Source organism: Entelurus aequoreus, linkage group LG07 (genome assembly GCF_033978785.1).
Source record: "Entelurus aequoreus isolate RoL-2023_Sb linkage group LG07, RoL_Eaeq_v1.1, whole genome shotgun sequence".
NCBI classification, from domain to species: Eukaryota; Metazoa; Chordata; class Actinopteri; order Syngnathiformes; family Syngnathidae; genus Entelurus; species Entelurus aequoreus.
In genome coordinates, this window is record NC_084737.1 from 4,578,131 (window position 1) to 4,596,853 (window position 18,723).

General features: G+C 40.7%; 2 protein-coding genes and 1 long non-coding RNA gene across 7 annotated transcripts in view; 1 reads left to right on the plus strand and 2 right to left on the minus strand.

Moving 5' to 3' along the window:
- Nucleotides 1-14: 14 nt before the first annotated feature.
- On the minus strand, nucleotides 15-2,194 carry LOC133652913 (brain natriuretic peptide-like). Its single transcript, XM_062051857.1, has 3 exons — nucleotides 2,060-2,194; nucleotides 591-837; nucleotides 15-190 (listed from the first exon to the last, which is right to left on the minus strand). Exons 1-2 carry the CDS (start codon nucleotides 2,174-2,176, stop codon nucleotides 592-594), a joined length of 363 nt encoding a protein of 120 aa, XP_061907841.1. The 5' UTR covers nucleotides 2,177-2,194; the 3' UTR covers nucleotides 15-190; nucleotide 591.
- A 2,332-nt stretch (nucleotides 2,195-4,526) lies between these two features.
- The window catches only part of LOC133653306 (uncharacterized), a 50,565-nt gene continuing 36,368 nt past the window's right edge, over nucleotides 4,527-18,723 (plus strand). For all 4 annotated transcript variants that reach the window (XR_009826698.1, XR_009826697.1, XR_009826699.1 and 1 more), the window contains exons 1-2: nucleotides 4,527-4,607; nucleotides 10,620-10,866. This is a non-coding gene — a long non-coding RNA (uncharacterized LOC133653306). The remainder of the gene's footprint in view (nucleotides 4,608-10,619; nucleotides 10,867-18,723) is intronic.
- Nucleotides 5,061-11,032, minus strand: nppal (natriuretic peptide A-like). Of its 2 annotated transcripts, none has more exons than XM_062052452.1 (3): nucleotides 10,961-11,032; nucleotides 10,598-10,903; nucleotides 5,061-5,851 (listed from the first exon to the last, which is right to left on the minus strand). In XM_062052452.1, the coding sequence occupies exons 1-2, from the start codon at nucleotides 11,030-11,032 to the stop codon at nucleotides 10,616-10,618; spliced, it is 360 nt and encodes a 119-aa protein (XP_061908436.1). In that variant the 3' UTR covers nucleotides 5,061-5,851; nucleotides 10,598-10,615. The 2 variants fall into 2 exon arrangements, with proteins under 2 accessions (XP_061908436.1, XP_061908437.1); XM_062052453.1 differs by having other exon boundaries at nucleotides 10,583-10,903.

Below are 18,723 nucleotides of genomic sequence, written 5' to 3' on the forward strand. Positions count from 1 at the left end.
AAAATATTCAGGGCACAAAGCAAACATGATGTTGCACATGTTGAAATAAATAGATTTATAAGGCACAAAACAATGATGAATAAATATCAGGAAATAATAATAAATATACAATACATAGAAAGAATCTTTTGGTAGAGACGTTGCAGTTCCACGGGGTCACGGGTGGTAAGACTTCATGTGGATTTGGAGTCTGCAAGAGAACACACTGATGGTGAACATCTGGAAGAGAACACACTGATGGTGAACATCTGCAAGAGAACACACTGATGGTGAACATCTGGAAGAGAACACACTGATGGTGAACATCTGCAAGAGAACACACTGATGGTGAACATCTGGAAGAGAACACACTGATGGTGAACATCTGCAAGAGAACACACTGATGGTGAACATCTGGAAGAGAACACACTGATGGTGAACATCTGGAAGAGAACACACTGATGGTGAACATCTGGAAGAGAACACACTGATGGTGAACATCTGCAAGAGAACACACTGATGGTGAACATCTGCAAGAGAACACACTGATGGTGAACATCTGGAAGAGAACACACTGATGGTGAACATCTGGAAGTGTTGTCTGGACTTACTTTATTTGCCGACATTGTTGCAGCCCAGTGAGCTCATGGAACCAATCCGGTCCATACGGCGACCAAAACAAGCGGAAGATTTCTTGGAGTTGTTGTTGTTGTGGACGCTCTTCAGGTTTTTGGTGGAGAGGAACTCCCGGATTGATGCCTCATCCACGGCGGCGTCCTCTGGCTGCCGTGCACGGGCGTCCATGTTTAGGTGGTCCCTCCGCTCTGCAAGGGCCTCCTCCAGTCCGCCAAGGAGCACCTGTGAGGAGGTACGTGAGCACCTGTGAGAAGGTACGTGAGCACCTGTGAGAAGGTACGTGAGCACCTGTGAGAAGGTACGTGAGCACCTGTGAGAAGGTACGTGAGCACCTGTGAGAAGGTACGTGAGCACCTGTGAGGAGGTACGTGAGCACCTGTGAGAAGGTACATGAGCACCTGTGAGGAGGTACATGAGCACCTGTGAGAAGGTACGTGAGCACCTGTGAGAAGGTACGTGAGCACCTGTGAGGAGGTACGTGAGCACCTGTGAGAAGGTACATGAGCACCTGTGAGAAGGTACGTGAGCACCTGTGAGGAGGTACATGAGCACCTGTGAGAAGGTACGTGAGCACCTGTGAGAAGGTACGTGGGCACCTGTGAGAAGGTACGTGAGCACCTGTGAGGAGGTACGTGAGCACCTGTGAGGAGGTACGTGAGCACCTGTGAGGAGGTACATGAGCACCTGTGAGAAGGTACGTGAGCACCTGTGAGAAGGTACGTGAGCACCTGTGAGAAGGTACGTGAGCACCTGTGAGGAGGTACATGAGCACCTGTGAGGAGGTACATGAGCACCTGTGAGAAGGTACGTGAGCACCTGTGAGAAGGTACGTGAGCACCTGTGAGGAGGTACGTGAGCACCTGTGAGAAGGTACGTGAGCACCTGTGAGAAGGTACGTGAGCACCTGTGAGGAGGTACATGAGCACCTGTGAGGAGGTACATGAGCACCTGTGAGAAGGTACGTGAGCACCTGTGAGAAGGTACGTGAGCACCTGTGAGGAGGTACGTGAGCACCTGTGAGAAGGTACATGAGCACCTGTGAGAAGGTACGTGAGCACCTGTGAGGAGGTACATGAGCACCTGTGAGAAGGTACGTGAGCACCTGTGAGAAGGTACGTGGGCACCTGTGAGAAGGTACATGAGCACCTGTGAGGAGGTACATGAGCACCTGTGAGAAGGTACGTGAGCACCAGTGAGAAGGTACATGAGCACCTGTGAGAAGGTACATGAGCACCTGTGAGGAGGTACATGAGCACCTGTGAGAAGGTACGTGAGCACCTGTGAGAAGGTACATGAGCACCTGTGAGGAGGTACATGAGCACCAGTGAGAAGGTACATGAGCACCTGTGAGAAGGTACGTGAGCACCTGTGAGAAGGTACGTGAGCACCTGTGAGAAGGTACGTGAGCACACCGGCGATGAGCGTAAGAAGTTTCCAGGCCTACCTTGAAGCTGTCCAGGTGAGCGGAGGTCAAGCTGCTGCTGACAGGTAAGGCGTCGTGCAGCTGAAGGTTGAAGATGACCAGGAAGCTGCACGTCACCAGAAAAGAGAAAATAGCCATCTCTTCCTACTTCTGGTACTTCTGGTCTTTCTGGGGGTTCCTTTGCTGAGAACTTGTGGATGCTGGAGCCCGAAAGACCGCGCTGTGCTCTTTTATATCCTCCAGGAGTATGTGAGGAATGCATCCCTGACACCTGCTCCTGATAACGCCGGCCCTCGGAAACAGCTCCTTTTAAAGAGTTGGCCCTCAGACGTTCACATGACTTAGCGCCATCCGCCATCAAACACGGGAAGTCTAAACTGCCACGTCATGTGTGTGTGATGTCACTACATGAAGGAATGTGTGTGTGTGTGTGTGTGTGTGTGTGTGTGTGTGTGTGTGTGTGTGTGTGTGTGTGTGTGTGTGTGTGTGTGTGTGTGTGTGTGTGTGTGTGTGTGTGTGTGTGTGTGTGTGTGTGTGTGTGTGTGTGTGTGTGTGTGTGATGTCACTACATGAAGGAATGTGTGTGTGATGTCACTACATGAAGGAATGTGTGTGTGTGTGATGTCACTACATGAAGGAATGTGTGTGTGTGTGTGTGTGTGTGTGTGTGTGTGTGTGTGTGTGTGTGTGTGTGTGTGTGTGATGTCACTACGTGAAGGAATGTGTGTGTGTGTGTGTGTGTGTGTGTGTGTGTGTGTGTGTGTGTGTGTGATGTCACTACGTGAAGGAATGTGTGAGTGTGTGTGTGATGTCACTACATGAAGGAATGTGTGTGTGTGTGTGTGATGTCACTACATGAAGGAATGTGTGTGTGTGTGATGTCACTACATGAAGGAATGTGTGTGTGTGTGATGTCACTACATGAAGGAATGTGTGTGTGATGTCACTACATGAAGGAATGTGTGTGTGATGTCACTACATGAAGGAATGTGTGTGTGTGTGATGTCACTACATGAAGGAATGTGTGTGTGTGTGATGTCACTACATGAAGGAATGTGTGTGTGATGTCACTACATGAAGGAATGTGTGTGTGATGTCACTACTTGAAGGAATGTGTGTGTGTGTGATGTCACTACATGAAGGAATGTGTGTGTGATGTCACTACATAAAGGAATGTGTGTGTGTGTGATGTCACTACATGAAGGAATGTGTGTGTGTGTGATGTCACTACATGAAGGAATGTGTGTGTGTGATGTCACTACATGAAGGAATGTGTGTGCGATGTCACTACATGAAGGAATGTGTGTGTGATGTCACTACATGAAGGAATGTGTGTGTGATGTCACTACATGAAGGAATGTGTGTGTGATGTCACTACATGAAGGAATGTGTGTGATGTCACTACATGAAGGAATGTGTGTGTGATGTCACTACATGAAGGAATGTGTGTGTGATGTCACTACATGAAGGAATGTGTGTGTGATGTCACTACATGAAGGAATGTGTGTGTGATGTCACTACATGAAGTCAAAGGTAAGTTTAAGAAAGGGGGGACTGTTAAAGCCTTCAAATTAATATTGGTCACTTGGGGCAAATGGTGGTGAAATATGCGCTCCCTCCCCAGGGCGCCATCTGCGCCATCTTGCAGCATGTGTGTGTGTGTGTGTGTGTGTGTGTGTGTGTGCGTGCGTGTGTGTGTGTATTTGTGTGTGTGTGTGTGTATGTATGTGTGTGTGTGTGCGTGTATGTGTGGTATTTTGAAATGTCTATATATTGCTCATTTTGCTATATGTCTGTCTGTCTGTCTTCTCTATATCTATGTATGTATCTATCTATATATCTATATTTGTGTACATTAGAAGACAACTAATATTAAAAATCTTCATGAATTTGTGTAAATTGCACGTCACGGTAGTAACGCTTCTGCACTCTGACCATGTTTTTACATGGCTCATACTGTCATACTGGAAGTACGCAAACATTGTAAAGAGATTTATCCAAATGGTAAATAAACAGCTGACAATGGCTCGGTTGGTAGGGCGGCCGTGCCAGCAACTTGAGGGTTGCAGGTTCGATATCGCTTATGCCATCCGATTCACTGCCGTTGTGTCCTTGGGCAAGACACTTTACCCACCTGCTTCCAGTGCCACCCACACTGCTTTAAATGTAACCTACATATTGGCTTTCACTATGTAAAGCGCTTTGAGTCACTAGAGAAAAGCGCTATATAAATATAATTCACAATTCACTTCACAAATATAGATATCTCTATATCTATCTCTATATATATCTCTATCTATCTATATATATATATATATATATATATATATATATATATCTATATATATCTCTATCTATCTATGTATCCATCTATCAATCTGTATATATATATATATATATATATATATATATATATATATATATATATATATATATATATATATATATATATATATATATATATTTAAAAAGTTGGTAAGTGTACAAACACTTCCGGTTTGTAAATGACGTCACGCAAGTCCACTTCCGGTATGGAACCCCACATCTATCACTGTTTCTCAGAGAGCCTGTAAGTTGAACGTGTACAATTAAAATGTTTGTGTTCATCACTAGTCCGACAGTAAGGCGTTTGTACAAGTTTAGATTGGGCTATGACGTTTGTGACGGGGAAAGACGTCCATGAAAATAGGGAGCAGCGTTCATGTTAGCATTGGTGCTAACTCGCGCGCTAGCTTGCTTGTGTAGGATTGATTGAAACTTTTATTAGTAGATTGCACAGTACAGTACATATTCTATTTTATTAGTAGATTACACAGTACAGTACATATTCTATTTTATTAGTAGATTACACAGTACAGTACATATTCCCTACAATTGACCACTAAATGGTAACACCCCAATAAGTTTTTCAACTTGTTTGAGTCAGGTCCACGTGGACCCCGACTTAAACAAGTGTGAAAAACTTATTGGGGTGTTACCATTTAGTGGTCAATTGTAGGGAATATGTACTGTACTGTGCAATCTACTAATAAAAGTCTCAATCAATCAATCAATTCATGGTAAAACATAGACATCTCATAAGTAGACGCAGCATTGGCTGCTGTGACGCGAGAAATTGGGCCGCCATCTTGAAGTGGTGATGAGGAGCCGGCGAGCAGCCTAAATTGACAGTTGACAGCATAGACGTGTTCCAAGGGTACGCAGCATGGAGCGCTACTGCTTACTGGCGCTGACGAGACGCGGGGCCGCCATCTTGGAGTGGTGATCCGCTCCACTCAGTACAATTCATTTGGCAGGAGCAATGAACTGTCAGCACATTTAATTCATCTTACCTCACTGAATACCACTGATTTTCACCCCCTTTTTTGTCATACGTGTAGCTATGATAAAGGACACATGTTTTATTATTCATAGTTTGCTTAACAGTAATAGAATATTCTTATATGCTATAAGTTCTGAATGCAGTGAAACAGATTGCTGGTTTTAGCTGATATAAAGACTTTCAGGTGTTTATATATGTTTATGTTGAAGTATTTGGCAGACACTTTTATCATTCATAAAAAATACATATAAAACAGTAGGCAGTAGCGCTCCATGCTGCGTACCCTTAGAACATGTCTATGTAGGAAAAGATGACAGATCACTTGTATGCAAAATGCTTTACTGCAAAACCATTTAATACAAGGCAAGTGTTTTGTTAGCAGCATAATAATTCAAACATAAACAATAAGTTATGAAAGGGAAAATGTACAGTAAAAACAATACAGTAAAAACAATGTTACTACTTTGCTGACGGGTCTTGATGGTGTTAGCCTGTTGAACAGAAAAAAAGAAACATTTCAGTGTTATTGCTTTATGAACGGCATCATGTCATTGTGTGTATTCTAGGGTTGTCAAACACTTCCATACCAACAAATACACCAAAGCCTCCTTTTTGCCTGTGTTGTCAGTACTGAAAACTGAAAGCAACACTTTTTCTTAGACGAGTCACATCAAATCGCGCCAGCGCCGAAAAAAACAAAAGATCCAGTGTTTCCATATATACATGCACTGCAAAAAGTCAGTGTTCAAAAACAAGGAAAAAAATACAAAAATGAGGGGTATTTTACTTGAACTAAGCAAAATTATCTGCCAATAGAACAAGAAAATTTGGCTTGTCAAGATTTTCCATATAAGTAAAATTAGCTAACTTCAAAGAACCCAAAAATAGCTTAAAATAAGTATATTCTCACTAATAACAAGTGCACTTTTCTTGGTAGGAAAAAAAGAGACCTTTTTGCTCAATATGTTGAAAAATATTCTTAAATGAAGTAAATGCTAGTGCCATTATCTTGACATAATGATATGCGCTCGCCTTTACATTTCTTGAAACCAACAAACTTATACTAAAAACTAATTTATTGTTTTTAATGGAAAGGCAACAAGGCAAGCGCTTGTTACTCTCGGGGTCTACTAGCCACTCAGGCAAGTCATATTGTCTAAAAATGCATTTTCCCATCGACAACATGACATCATCGCGCCAAGTGCGTGCTCTTTCAGTCAATTAGTGCGCATATATACAGCCCCGCCCCCGGACACAACTTTTTTAATTGTAATTTTGAAGAATTCATTTGAATATGCATGAACTATTTCTGTTCAAAATTGTTAGAAATGTTAAATGTTTAAATATGAACTGTCAGTTTACTGTACTGTGCCAACTGTACTACTATATGAGTACTTATGTTCTCTTGTTTCATTGAAAATAAAACCGCAAAGTCCATTTGGCTGTCATCTGTTTTAATTATGAGACACAATTGTGTCAAAGTCAGGATTTTTTATTTCATGCTTGAAATAAGAAATGATGACTTTCAAAAAGTAGTTTTCTACTTGTGAGTGTTGATGACACAACAGTTGATATTCTAGTTTCAAGCATGTTTTACTCAATATAGCTCATCAAATCTCAGCAACAAGCTGTAATATCTTACTGACATCATTTAGGAGCAAAACACTTCAAACAAGTAAAACACTCTAACATCAAATCTGCTTAGTGAGAGGAATTATCTTATCAGACAGAAAATGAGCAAATGTCAGCCTTATTTGAGACATTTCATCTTACTTAGATGTCACTTTTTGCAGTGTGCTAATGCAAGTGTAGCACAGGGTGTCCAAAGTGGGGCCCCGGGGGCCGATTTCAACCCTCAGCTCGCAAGAATGACATGGAGTCATTATTATTGATTTGGTGTCATTAAATCAGATCATTTACACTTTAAATTTGGATGAATCACAAGTATTGCTGGTAGTAAAACTCGCTTGCATGATTTCAATGAACTTGAACATTTAAATTAGGTTAAAAAAGACTCCATACTTGGTCTCAAATGTGATTTTATTGCTAGAATAATTAGAAATGAAAGGAGCAGAATAAATTGTGTGATTAATATACGTGACTAATGCAATATTTTTGTGAAGTGAAGTGAATTATATTTATATAGCGCTTTTCTCTAGTGCCTCAAAGATATATATACATATTGAAACCCAATATCTAAGTTACATTTAAAGCAGTGTGGGTGGCACTGGGAGCAGGTGGGTAAAGTGCCTTGCCCAAAGACACAACGGCAGTGACTAAGATGGCAGAAGCGGGTATCGAACCTGGAACCCTCAAGTTGCTGGCACGGCCACTCCACCAACCGAGCTATACCATGTGATTAATGGCATGAGTTAAGGTGTTATTTTTGACAGCCCTGGTTATTAGATTACGCTCATTTCCTTTGTCACCTATAACACGAAGCTAACGTGGATGTTTTGTACAGCTAGCTTAGCATATTTCCATGTACATTGGTTTGCTTTTAGCATCTTTTAATGTACAAAATATTTCAAAGTGGCCCCCGCATCCTTCCATTTGACTGAATGCACATTGCAGCTTGCTTTGCCAGAGAATAAGACGTAGCAGAAATGATCTTTGTAGCTACACTTAGCGAGCAGAGCTATGTGTTAAAAATGAAAGAGGTCTGTATCTTACGTCGTGTCACTAAATTATTCCCTGAGTTTTTATACGTTCAATGCTAACGTAATTCATGAATGCTAACACATTTTTGTTCAATAAAATTGTCAGCATAATTTGAAATTCATTTCACAAAATTCAAACGCCAACAATTCAGTTACGTAAATGCAGAATCGAAAAAGCTTTCATAATGACACACTTTAACCTCCATATATGTGCATATATATATATATATATATATATATATATATATATATATATATATATATATATATATATATATATATATATATATATATATATATATATATATAAAATTTTATGTACATATACACATATATACACACCCATTTTTTTATTTTTATTTTATAATATCCATCCATCCATCTTCTTCCGCTTATCCGGGGTCGGGTCGCGGGGGCAGCAGCCTAAGCAGGGAAACCCAGACTTCCCTCTCCCAAGCCACTTCGTCCATTGTCCATAATCCAATTTTATTATATTTTAAATCAAATTAAAGTTGTATGTCTTATCTTCCTATTCTTTCTTTTTTCAAAATTGTAGTGTTAAACTGTTTTGATGATGGTTAATATGGGAAAATGTACAAAAATATATTTTTATGTAATTATTATTAACATTGAACCTACATCAGATTGATTAAACGTTGTCAAAAAGCATGTTGTTTCAACGTTATTTATGGGTTGATCAACGTCAGCACCTTATTCAACAAGTCCTCAATGTTGTTTCGTGCCTGCTGGGAAATACTTGACACGTGGAAAGACTTTTACACAAAGTAGTGAATATAAAAGGTGTTGGTATGGAATAAGTATGAAGAATGGTGGTGATTTATAGGTATGGAATAAGTATGGAGAATGGTGGTGATTCATAGGTATGGAATAAGTATGGAGAATGGTGGTGATTTATAGGTATGGAATAAGTATGGAGAATGGTGGTGATTTATAGGTATGGAATAAGTATGGACAATGGTGGTGATTTATAGGTATGGAATAAGTATGGAGAATGGTGGTGATTCATAGGTATGGAATAAGTATGGAGAATGGTGGTGATTCATAGGTATGGAATAAGTATGGAGAATGGTGGTGATTTATAGGTATGGAATAAGTATGGAGAATGGTGGTGATTTATAGGTATGGAATAAGTATGGAGAATGGTGGTGATTTATAGGTATGGAATAAGTATGGAGAATGGTGGTGATTCATAGGTATGGAATAAGTATGGAGAATGGTGGTGATTTATAGGTATGGAATAAGTATGGAGAATGGTGGTGATTCATAGGTATGGAATAAGTATGGAGAATGGTGGTGATTCATAGGTATGGAATAAATATGAAGAATGGTGGTGATTCATAGGTATGGAATAAGTATGAAGAATGGTGGTGATTTATAGGTATGGAATAAGTATGGAGAATGGTGGTGATTTATAGGTATGGAATAAGTATGGAGAATGGTGGTGATTTATAGGTATGGAATAAGTATGGAGAATGGTGGTGATTTATAGGTATGGAATAAGTATGGAGAATGGTGGTGATTCATAGGTATGGAATAAGTATGGAGAATGGTGGTGATTCATAGGTATGGAATAAATATGAAGAATGGTGGTGATTCATAGGTATGGAATAAGTATGGAGAATGGTGGTGATTTATAGGTATGGAATAAGTATGGAGAATGGTGGTGATTTATAGGTATGGAATAAGTATGGAGAATGGTGGTGATTCATAGGTATGGAATAAGTATGGAGAATGGTGGTGATTCATAGGTATGGAATAAGTATGGAGAATGGTGGTGATTCATAGGTATGGAATAAGTATGGAGAATGGTGGTGATTTATAGGTATGGAATAAGTATGGAGAATGGTGGTGATTTATAGGTATGGAATAAGTATGGAGAATGGTGGTGATTTATAGGTATGGAATAAGTATGGAGAATGGTGGTGATTCATAGGTATGGAATAAGTATGGAGAATGGTGGTGATTTATAGGTATGGAATAAGTATGGAGAATGGTGGTGATTCATAGGTATGGAATAAGTATGGAGAATGGTGGTGATTCATAGGTATGGAATAAATATGAAGAATGGTGGTGATTCATAGGTATGGAATAAGTATGAAGAATGGTGGTGATTTATAGGTATGGAATAAGTATGGAGAATGGTGGTGATTTATAGGTATGGAATAAGTATGGAGAATGGTGGTGATTTATAGGTATGGAATAAGTATGGAGAATGGTGGTGATTCATAGGTATGGAATAAGTATGGAGAATGGTGGTGATTTATAGGTATGGAATAAGTATGGAGAATGGTGGTGATTCATAGGTATGGAATAAGTATGGAGAATGGTGGTGATTCATAGGTATGGAATAAGTATGGAGAATGGTGGTGATTTATAGGTATGGAATAAGTATGGAGAATGGTGGTGAGTTATAGGTATGGAATAAGTATGGAGAATGGTGGTGATTCATAGGTATGGGTACTGAAGTTGTGGTATCCCGACAAGCCTGCTAGATACAGACATGACATATATAATGTACTTTGTTTTGAAATGATTGCTTACCCCCAAATGGTTTACCTTTCTCTCTCCTCACCCTCAGCATCCCAGCCCGCTGAAAGATCCAATCCTGTCCAAGCGGACGCCAAAGCAGCTCCTCAGCCCGCCTTTCTTGTAGCGGCCCCAGGAGCCCTTGGAGGTCCGGAAGAGGTCTTTGAAGAGACGGGAGAAGACGTGGGTCTTTGCCTCCAGTGCCGAGTTGCCGGGGTCCGAGAAGTCCCCGGGACGCCAGTCTGGATCTCCACGCTCCGACTTCTCTCCGTCCAGCGTCTCCTCCGAGGAGCCATGAGGTATGCCCTTCATCTCTTCCAAAATCTGCTTCAAGCTCTGACGGGGGAAAGAAAAGAGTGGTCCAGACGGTGTGGATGATGAGGAAGAACTCACCTGTAAGTCGGACAGGGGTTTGCCTCGGACATAATTGAGGAGCAGAAGCAGATGGAAGAGAGTCAGCTTCATCTTCTTCTTCTTGTGCTTGTCAGCGTGGCCAGGTGGAGCCTTTATAGTGAGACCTGACCACGTCACGGGCCTGGAAAGTTAGCCTGGCGTGACTAATGTCCTGGCGTGTGAAATTGAGGGCTGAGACGTCTTCTCATTAGGAGGACATCCAGCGTGGGGGAATAACTGTCTGACCTACGACCTCTTCAAGCAGTAGTTTTTACAGTCCAGGTTCATGTCAATGAAGGCCAAGTACCTCCACTTTACAGCTTAAAGGGGAACTGCTTATGTGAGACAAGCGCACCTTTTTAGGCATTCTAACTCCTAAATAAATGCTAGCAAAAGTCAGCCAACAAGGAAGGTAACGATAGTCGTGGAGCTGGGCGATATGGCTGAAAACTGAAAGTTCTTTATATTGATTATATTTTTATGACCTATGGCAGTGTTTGTCAACCACTGTGCTGCGGCACATTAGTGTGCTGTGAGATACAGTCTGGTGTGCCGTGGGAGATGATCTAATTTCACCTATTTGGGTAAAACATATGTTTTGCAAAGCAGTAATTCTAGTCTGCAAATGATGTGTTGTTGTTGAGTGTCAGTGCTGTCTAGAGCTGGGCAGAGTAACCGTGTAATACTCTTCCATATCAGTAGGTGGCAGCAGGTAGCTAATTGCTTTGTAGATGTGGGAAACAGCGGGAGGCAGTGTGCAGGTAAAAAGGTGTCTAATGCTTAAACCAAAATAAACAAAAGGTGAGTGCCCCTAAGAAAAGGCATTGAAGCTTAGGGAAGGCTATGCAGAACCAAACTAAAACTGAACTGGCTACAAAGTAAACAAAAACAGAATGCTGGACGACAGCAAAGACTTACTGTGTAGCAAAGACAATGTACATCTGAACATGACATGACAATCAACAATGTCCCCACAAAGAAGGATGAAAACAAGTGAAATATTCTTGATTGCTAAAACAAAGTAGATGCGGGAAATATCGCTCAAAGGAAGACATGAAACTGCTACAGGAAAATACCAAAAGAAGAGAAAAAGCCACCAAAATAGGAGCGCAAGACAAGAAGTAAAACACTACACACAGGAAAACAAATAAGTCAGGGTGTGATGTAACAGGTGGTGACAGTACACCTACTTTGAGACAAGACCTATATAACATGGCTTTTGAAAAGATAATCTCATTTTTAGATAAGTGGCCAATACTGCTGTAGTATTGATATTTTTAGCTTGGGAAATCTGTATTATAGGACAAAACAATTGCAGAATATGCTTCAAAAAATGGGCAATGTGGTGAAGCAGCAATACTTGAATAAATCCAAGTTGTTGCATGAGCTCAGCTAGGACGCATCAGGCGCACGCTTGGATATGAAAGTGACACAACTAGAAGTGACAAAAACATGTCAAGCATTAACTGCTGCCATGAGGCCCCACTTCATTTAGCATGATGGCCCTCCAGTGGGGGGACAAATGGCAATTAGCAGACAGCCACCTACGCAAGTCACGGGGCTAATCGCTCATCATTTAGTCTCAGTGTGTGTGTGTGTGTGTGTCTCTGTGTGTCTGTGTGTCTGTCTGTGTGTGTGTGTGTTCTTGTGTTTCTATCCTTCTTGAGACAGCAAGAAGGAAAAGTATCTTCCATATGAGGAGGTGTGAACAAGTGAGGACATAAATACAGAAAACATACTGTAATAACTTGAAGTAAATAATCAGGATTAAAATACAATTACAAACAAAAAAATTAAATATTTTTTTTTACAAAAAGCTTACCTTTTTTTATATTTGCATAGTATGTATATATTATTAATGTTGTAAATACAAATCTTCATATATCTAGAAAGGGTGGTCCTAAAGAGGGAGGCATTTTTCTCAGGTCTCAAGAAGGTAACAAATACAAGAGTGTGTGTGCGTGTGTGTGTGTGTGTGTGTGTGTGTGTGTGTGTGTGTGTGTGTGTGTGTGTGTGTGTGTGTGTGTGTGTGTGTGTCTATTAAACAGACAAGAAGCAAGGAATTAAACAGAGACAGGATTCAATTTAGCTCATGAGGAGAGATGCCTGGGCTGTACTCTTGTACAGTCTTCCACCACGCTCGGACCAAAGGATTGCACGCCTCCTCTTTTATTTGGACTTTCCCTGATTACATGGCAACAGCTGTTTCTAAGGGGAGAGGGGGTCGTAAACAGCCGTTGCCCTCGGTCACAAAACAGTTCAAAGGAAAGATGCCTGGAGCTTGCGTGAGGTCCTGCTTCCTCTCCGCTTTGTAGATCTCTGGTCAAGACAAGATCTCCCTGTGGATCACAATAGATCAAAGAAACCGACACCTTCATGCCGCTTCCCATCGTACTCAGTGGATTTTTACAAGCCTTTTGCTTGGTAAGATCAAAGACAGCTTTTGTCTCATGGAAACACAAAGTTTTGTGATAATTTAGATACAATTATTCTGACATTTCATTTCTGCCTTGATATCGTATAATCACAGGAAGCTTACATTTCAAATAAAAATGTTTACATTTAATCTATTTTTCCTCCAGCTCCTTATTTTAGTGAGGTCATAAAAAATATCCGTTATTATTGATTTTGACCGATATAAAACACTTACATGGTAATACAGTTTTCAGCTTTATAGGAGGAATAAATAGTTTGCCCATTGTTAGCCACCTCTTACTAGTGCTTTTGTACTATTTAGAACACACAGAAAAGGAAATCCACACTTACACAAAGATACACTCGGATGGTTCACAGCTGCATCCATGAATAAAAAAGTATTGTTTTGTTGAATAAACCATTAGCCGACCATTTTCTTTTCATGAGTTGCCAATCTTGTTGGCCCGAGCGCCATTCAGTTCTGTGCTTGTGACTCACTTGTTCCTTGGACTGACTGACATTTAAAGGCCTACTCAAATGATTTTTTTTTATTTAAACGAGGATAGCAGATCCATTCTATGTGTCATACTTGATCATTTCGCGATATTGCCATATTTTTGCTGAAAGGATTTAGTAGAGAACAACGACGATAAAGTTCGCAACTTTTGGTCTCTGCTAAAAAAAAGCCTTGCCTGTACCGGAAGTAGCGTGACGTAGTCAGTTGTTCACTCCCTCATATTTTCCTATTGTTTTCAACGCAGCTAGAGCGATTCGGACCGAGAAAGCGACGATTACCCCATTAATTTGAGCGAGGATGAAAGATTCGTGGATGAGGAACGTTAGAGTGAAGGACTAGAATGCAGTGAAAGACATATCTTTTTTCGCTCTGACCGTAACTTAGGTACAAGCTGGCTCATTGGATTCCACACTCTCTCCTTTTTCTATTGTGGATCACGGATTTGTATTTGAAACCACCTGGGATACTATATCCTCTTGAAAATGAGAGTCCAGAACACCAAATGGACATTCACAGTGACTTTTATCTCCACGACAATACATCGGCGAAGCTCTTTAGCTACGGAGCTAACGCGATAGCATCTGGCTCAAATGCAGATGGAAACAAAATAAATAAATCCCTGACTGGAAGGATAGACAGAAGATCAACAATACTATTAAACCATGTACATGTAACTACACGGTTAATAATTCTCAGCCTGGCAAAGCTTAACAATGCTGTTGCTAACGACGCTGAAGCTAACTTAGCAACTTAGCAACCGGACCTCACAGAACTATGATAAAAACATTAGCGCTCCACCTACGCCAGCCAGCCCTCATCAACACCTGTGCTCACCTGCGTTCCAGCGATCGACGGCGCGACGAAGGACTTCACCCGATCACAGATGCGGTTGGCGGCTAACATCGGCTAGCGCGTCTGCTATCCAAGTAAGTCCTCCTTGTTGTGTTGCTACAGCCAGCCGCTAATACACCGATCCCACCTACAACTTTCTTCTTTGCAGCCTCCATTGTTCATTAAACAAATTGCAAAAGATTCACCAACACAGATGTCCAGAATACTGTGGAATTATGAAATGAAAACAGAGCTTTTTGTATTGGATTCAATGGGCTACCGATACTTCTGTTTCACTGGCCACGTCACGCGCATACGTCATCCTCCAAAGGCGTTTTCAACCGGAAGTTTAGCGGGAAATTTAAAATGTCACTTTATAAGTTAACCCGGCCGTATTGGCATGTGTTGCAATGTTAAGATTTCATCATTGATATATAAACTATCAGACTGCGTGGTTGCTAGTAGTGGCTTTCAGTAGGCCTATAACTGTCACTCCCATTCAGTTCTGTGCCTGTGACTTGGTCCTTGGACTGACTGACATTTAAACCTCTTAACTGTCGCTCCCATTCAGTTCTGTGCCTGTGACTTGGTCCTTGGACTGACTGACATTTAAAGCTCCTAACTGTCACTGGGATGAAGTATGCACCATTGTCCCTCACGCCGTTAAAGGCCTTAATTAGTGCTTTAGCACCTGCTCAATTAAACAAGACCTTGCTGAAGTCTGAAAGGAGGGGGATTCAGGAAATGAAATGTCAGAGCTTCCTCTCCTGGGCTCCCCCAGCCGTCAACTGTAATGGACGTTTATCCGGGTTCATAAACCACTTTGAGGATTTCCTCTGGAGCTGTGGATATTTCACTTACATCCACGCAAACTCACCTCTCCCTCACACTTTTCTAGCAGATATTTGATCACTATTGAAAATGAAATATTGACACATTGAAATAATTATTCAAATATGTCTTTATTCCTTTCGTTTTGTCCCATTTGACCCGCTATAATTCAACATTAATTACTAATTGTTTTTTGGTTGGCATTTAGTGGCCACAAGAATTCATTAAGTTGGGTTCATGAGTCATGACGCAATAAATTGAATGATGCCAACCTCAGACAAGCTTGACAACATAATGTTTATGTCTGCTAAAGTACAAAGACAACATCATGTTTATGTCTGCTAAAGTACCAAGACAACATCATGTTTATGTCTGCTAAAGTACAAAGACAACATCATGTTTATGTCTGCTAAAGTACAAAGACAACATCATGTTTATGTCTGCTAAAGTACAAAGACAACATCATGTTTATGTCTGCTAAAGTACAAAGACATCATCATGTTTATGTCTGCTAAAGTACAAAGACAACATCATGTTTATGTCTGCTAAAGTACAAAGACAACATCATGTTTATGTCTGCTAAAGTACAAAGACAACATCATGTTTATGTCTGCTAAAGTACAAAGACAACATCATGTTTATGTCTGCTAAAGTACAAAGACAACATCATGTTTATGTCTGCTAAAGTACAAAGACAACATCATGTTTATGTCTGCTAAAGTACAAAGACAACATCATGTTTATGTCTGCTAAAGTACCAAGACAACATCATGTTTATGTCTGCTAAAGTACAAAGACAACATCATGTTTATGTCTGCTAAAGTACAAAGACAACATCATGTTTATGTCTGCTAAAGTACAAAGACAACATCATGTTTATGTCTGCTAAAGTACAAAGACAACATCATGTTTATGTCTGCTAAAGTACAAAGACAACATCATGTTTATGTCTGCTAAAGTACAAAGACAACATCATGTTTATGTCTGCTAAAGTACAAAGACAACATCATGTTTATGTCTGCTAAAGTACAAAGACAACATCATGTTTATGTCTGCTAAAGTACAAAGACAACATCATGTTTATGTCTGCTAAAGTACAAATACAACATCATGTTTATGTCTGCTAAAGTACAAAGACAACATCATGTTTATGTCTGCTAAAGTACAAAGACAACATCATGTTTATGTCTGCTAAAGTACAAAGACAACATCATGTTTATGTCTGCTAAAGTACAAAGACAACATCATGTTTATGTCTGCTAAAGTACAAAGACAACATCATGTTTATGTCTGCTAAAGTACAAAGACAACATCATGTTTATGTCTGCTAAAGTACAAAGACAACATCATGTTTATGTCTGCTAAAGTACAAAGACAATATATATTTGGCCTTGAGTTTGAGGTCTGTGCTCAGAAAGCTTGATGTTGAGGTGCAGGATGGAAGTAGAATGTTGTTGTTCTATCAGAACCATCTCATCCTTCACATGATTGTCAGCACATAAATACAACTAGTGTCCATTCAAGACCAGCAGTGGTTTAGCAAGATGCCCCCCCCCCCCCCCCCACACACACACACACAGATGAGCCTCACTTCAAGTGTGATGTCATCTCCACTTCCTGTCAATCCTTGCTAAACATAGCTGGCTGCAAATAAACACTGAGTCAGACTTCTTGTCATGGACTCACTAATTGACTTGATTGTGGTTGGGGTCTCAGTTTAGATAGAACAAACTTTTGCACAATAATGTTTGATGGTGTATGAATAATAATGCACACCACGATTTAGGGATTTCACCATCTACGCTCCGTAATATCATCAAAAGGTTCAGAGAATGTGGAGAAATCACTGCACGTAAGCCATGATATTACACACCTTGGATCCCTCAGGCGCTACTGCATCAAAAAGCCACATCAGTGTGTAAAGGATATCACCACATGGGCTCAGGAACACTTCAGAAAACCACTGTCAGTAACTACAGTTGGTCGCTACATCTGTAAGTGCAAGTTCAAACTCTACTATGCAAAGCCACAGCCATTTATCAACAACACCCAGAAACACTTCGCTGGGCCCGAGCTCATCTAAGATGGACTGATGCAAAGTGGAAAAGTCTTCTGTGGTGTGACGAGTCCACATTTCAAATAGTTTTTGGGAACTGTGGACCAAACCAGCAGCAAACTTGAGAGGAGCCTTAAGGTGTGGCTTCTGGAGCACGGTCTTCCTTCTTGCATGGTAGCCTCTCAGTCCATGGCCATGCTTGACTGTGGACACTGACACCTGTGTTCCGGCAGCTTCCAATTCATTACAGACCAGCTTTTTGGTGGTTCTCGGTTGACTCTTGATCATCCTGAGCAATTTTCTCTCAGCAGCAGGTGATAGCTTGCGTTTTCTTCCTGATCGTGGCAGTGACAAAACTGTGCCATGCACTTTATACTTACCAACAATTGTCTGCACAGTTGCTCTAGGGACCTTAAGCTGCTTTGAAATGGCTCCAAGTGACTTTCCTAACTTGTTCAAGTCAATGATTCCTTTTTTCAGATCTGTGCTGAGTTCCTTTGACTTTCCCATCGTGGCGTTTGTAAGCGAGTCTAATGACTGCATCACATGAGTCATATTGAGGGTGGTGTTACAAATAGTATTGTGCTATTTATCACTGGGATTTTAGCACTAGAAAGTGTCATATTGAGGGTGGTGTTACAAATAGTATTGTGGTGGCCAAGGGAATGAAAAGAAGCATTGGTATGTCATTCATCATCTTATCAGTTGCTCCCAGGCCATTACATCATGCTTCCCCTTTGGCCACTGGAAAGACCCATGTGACCCTTCCAATGGCACCTTTAAACAGATAAGGCTATTCTCACACAACAGGGATGTTGTCGCATATATTTAGCGTTAGCTCATGCTATTTTTAACACGTCTCGCCCAAATAAACACTTTGAAGCAGGCCGTCACGCTGCTTATTTGCATTTGAACACAGTTACAATTAGGGACTTTTCACAGTTGATCTGATACCCTACCAATCAATCACCAGCACCTGGGCATCCATACTGGTAGCAATTTTATGTGCTTTTGTGAGTTCAAATTTGTTCATAAATCATTTTTTACTTTTTTTTAAAAATGTCCATTTTGTCCGAGCAGGGTGTTTACATTTCTTGATAGGTGCTTATTTGT

Bases quoted from the DNA above. Each gene is read 5' to 3' on its own strand.
- LOC133652913 (XM_062051857.1), bottom strand. From the start codon at position 2,176: ATGGCTATTTTCTCTTTTCTGGTGACGTGCAGCTTCCTGGTCATCTTC. The intron at 838-2,059 runs GTAGGCCTGGAA...ACCTCCTCACAG, and splicing joins CTCACCTGGACAGCTTCAAG to GTGCTCCTTGGCGGACTGGA.
- nppal (XM_062052452.1), bottom strand. From the start codon at position 11,032: ATGAAGCTGACTCTCTTCCATCTGCTTCTGCTCCTCAATTATGTCCGA. The intron at 10,904-10,960 runs GTGAGTTCTTCC...TTCCCCCGTCAG, and splicing joins AACCCCTGTCCGACTTACAG to AGCTTGAAGCAGATTTTGGA.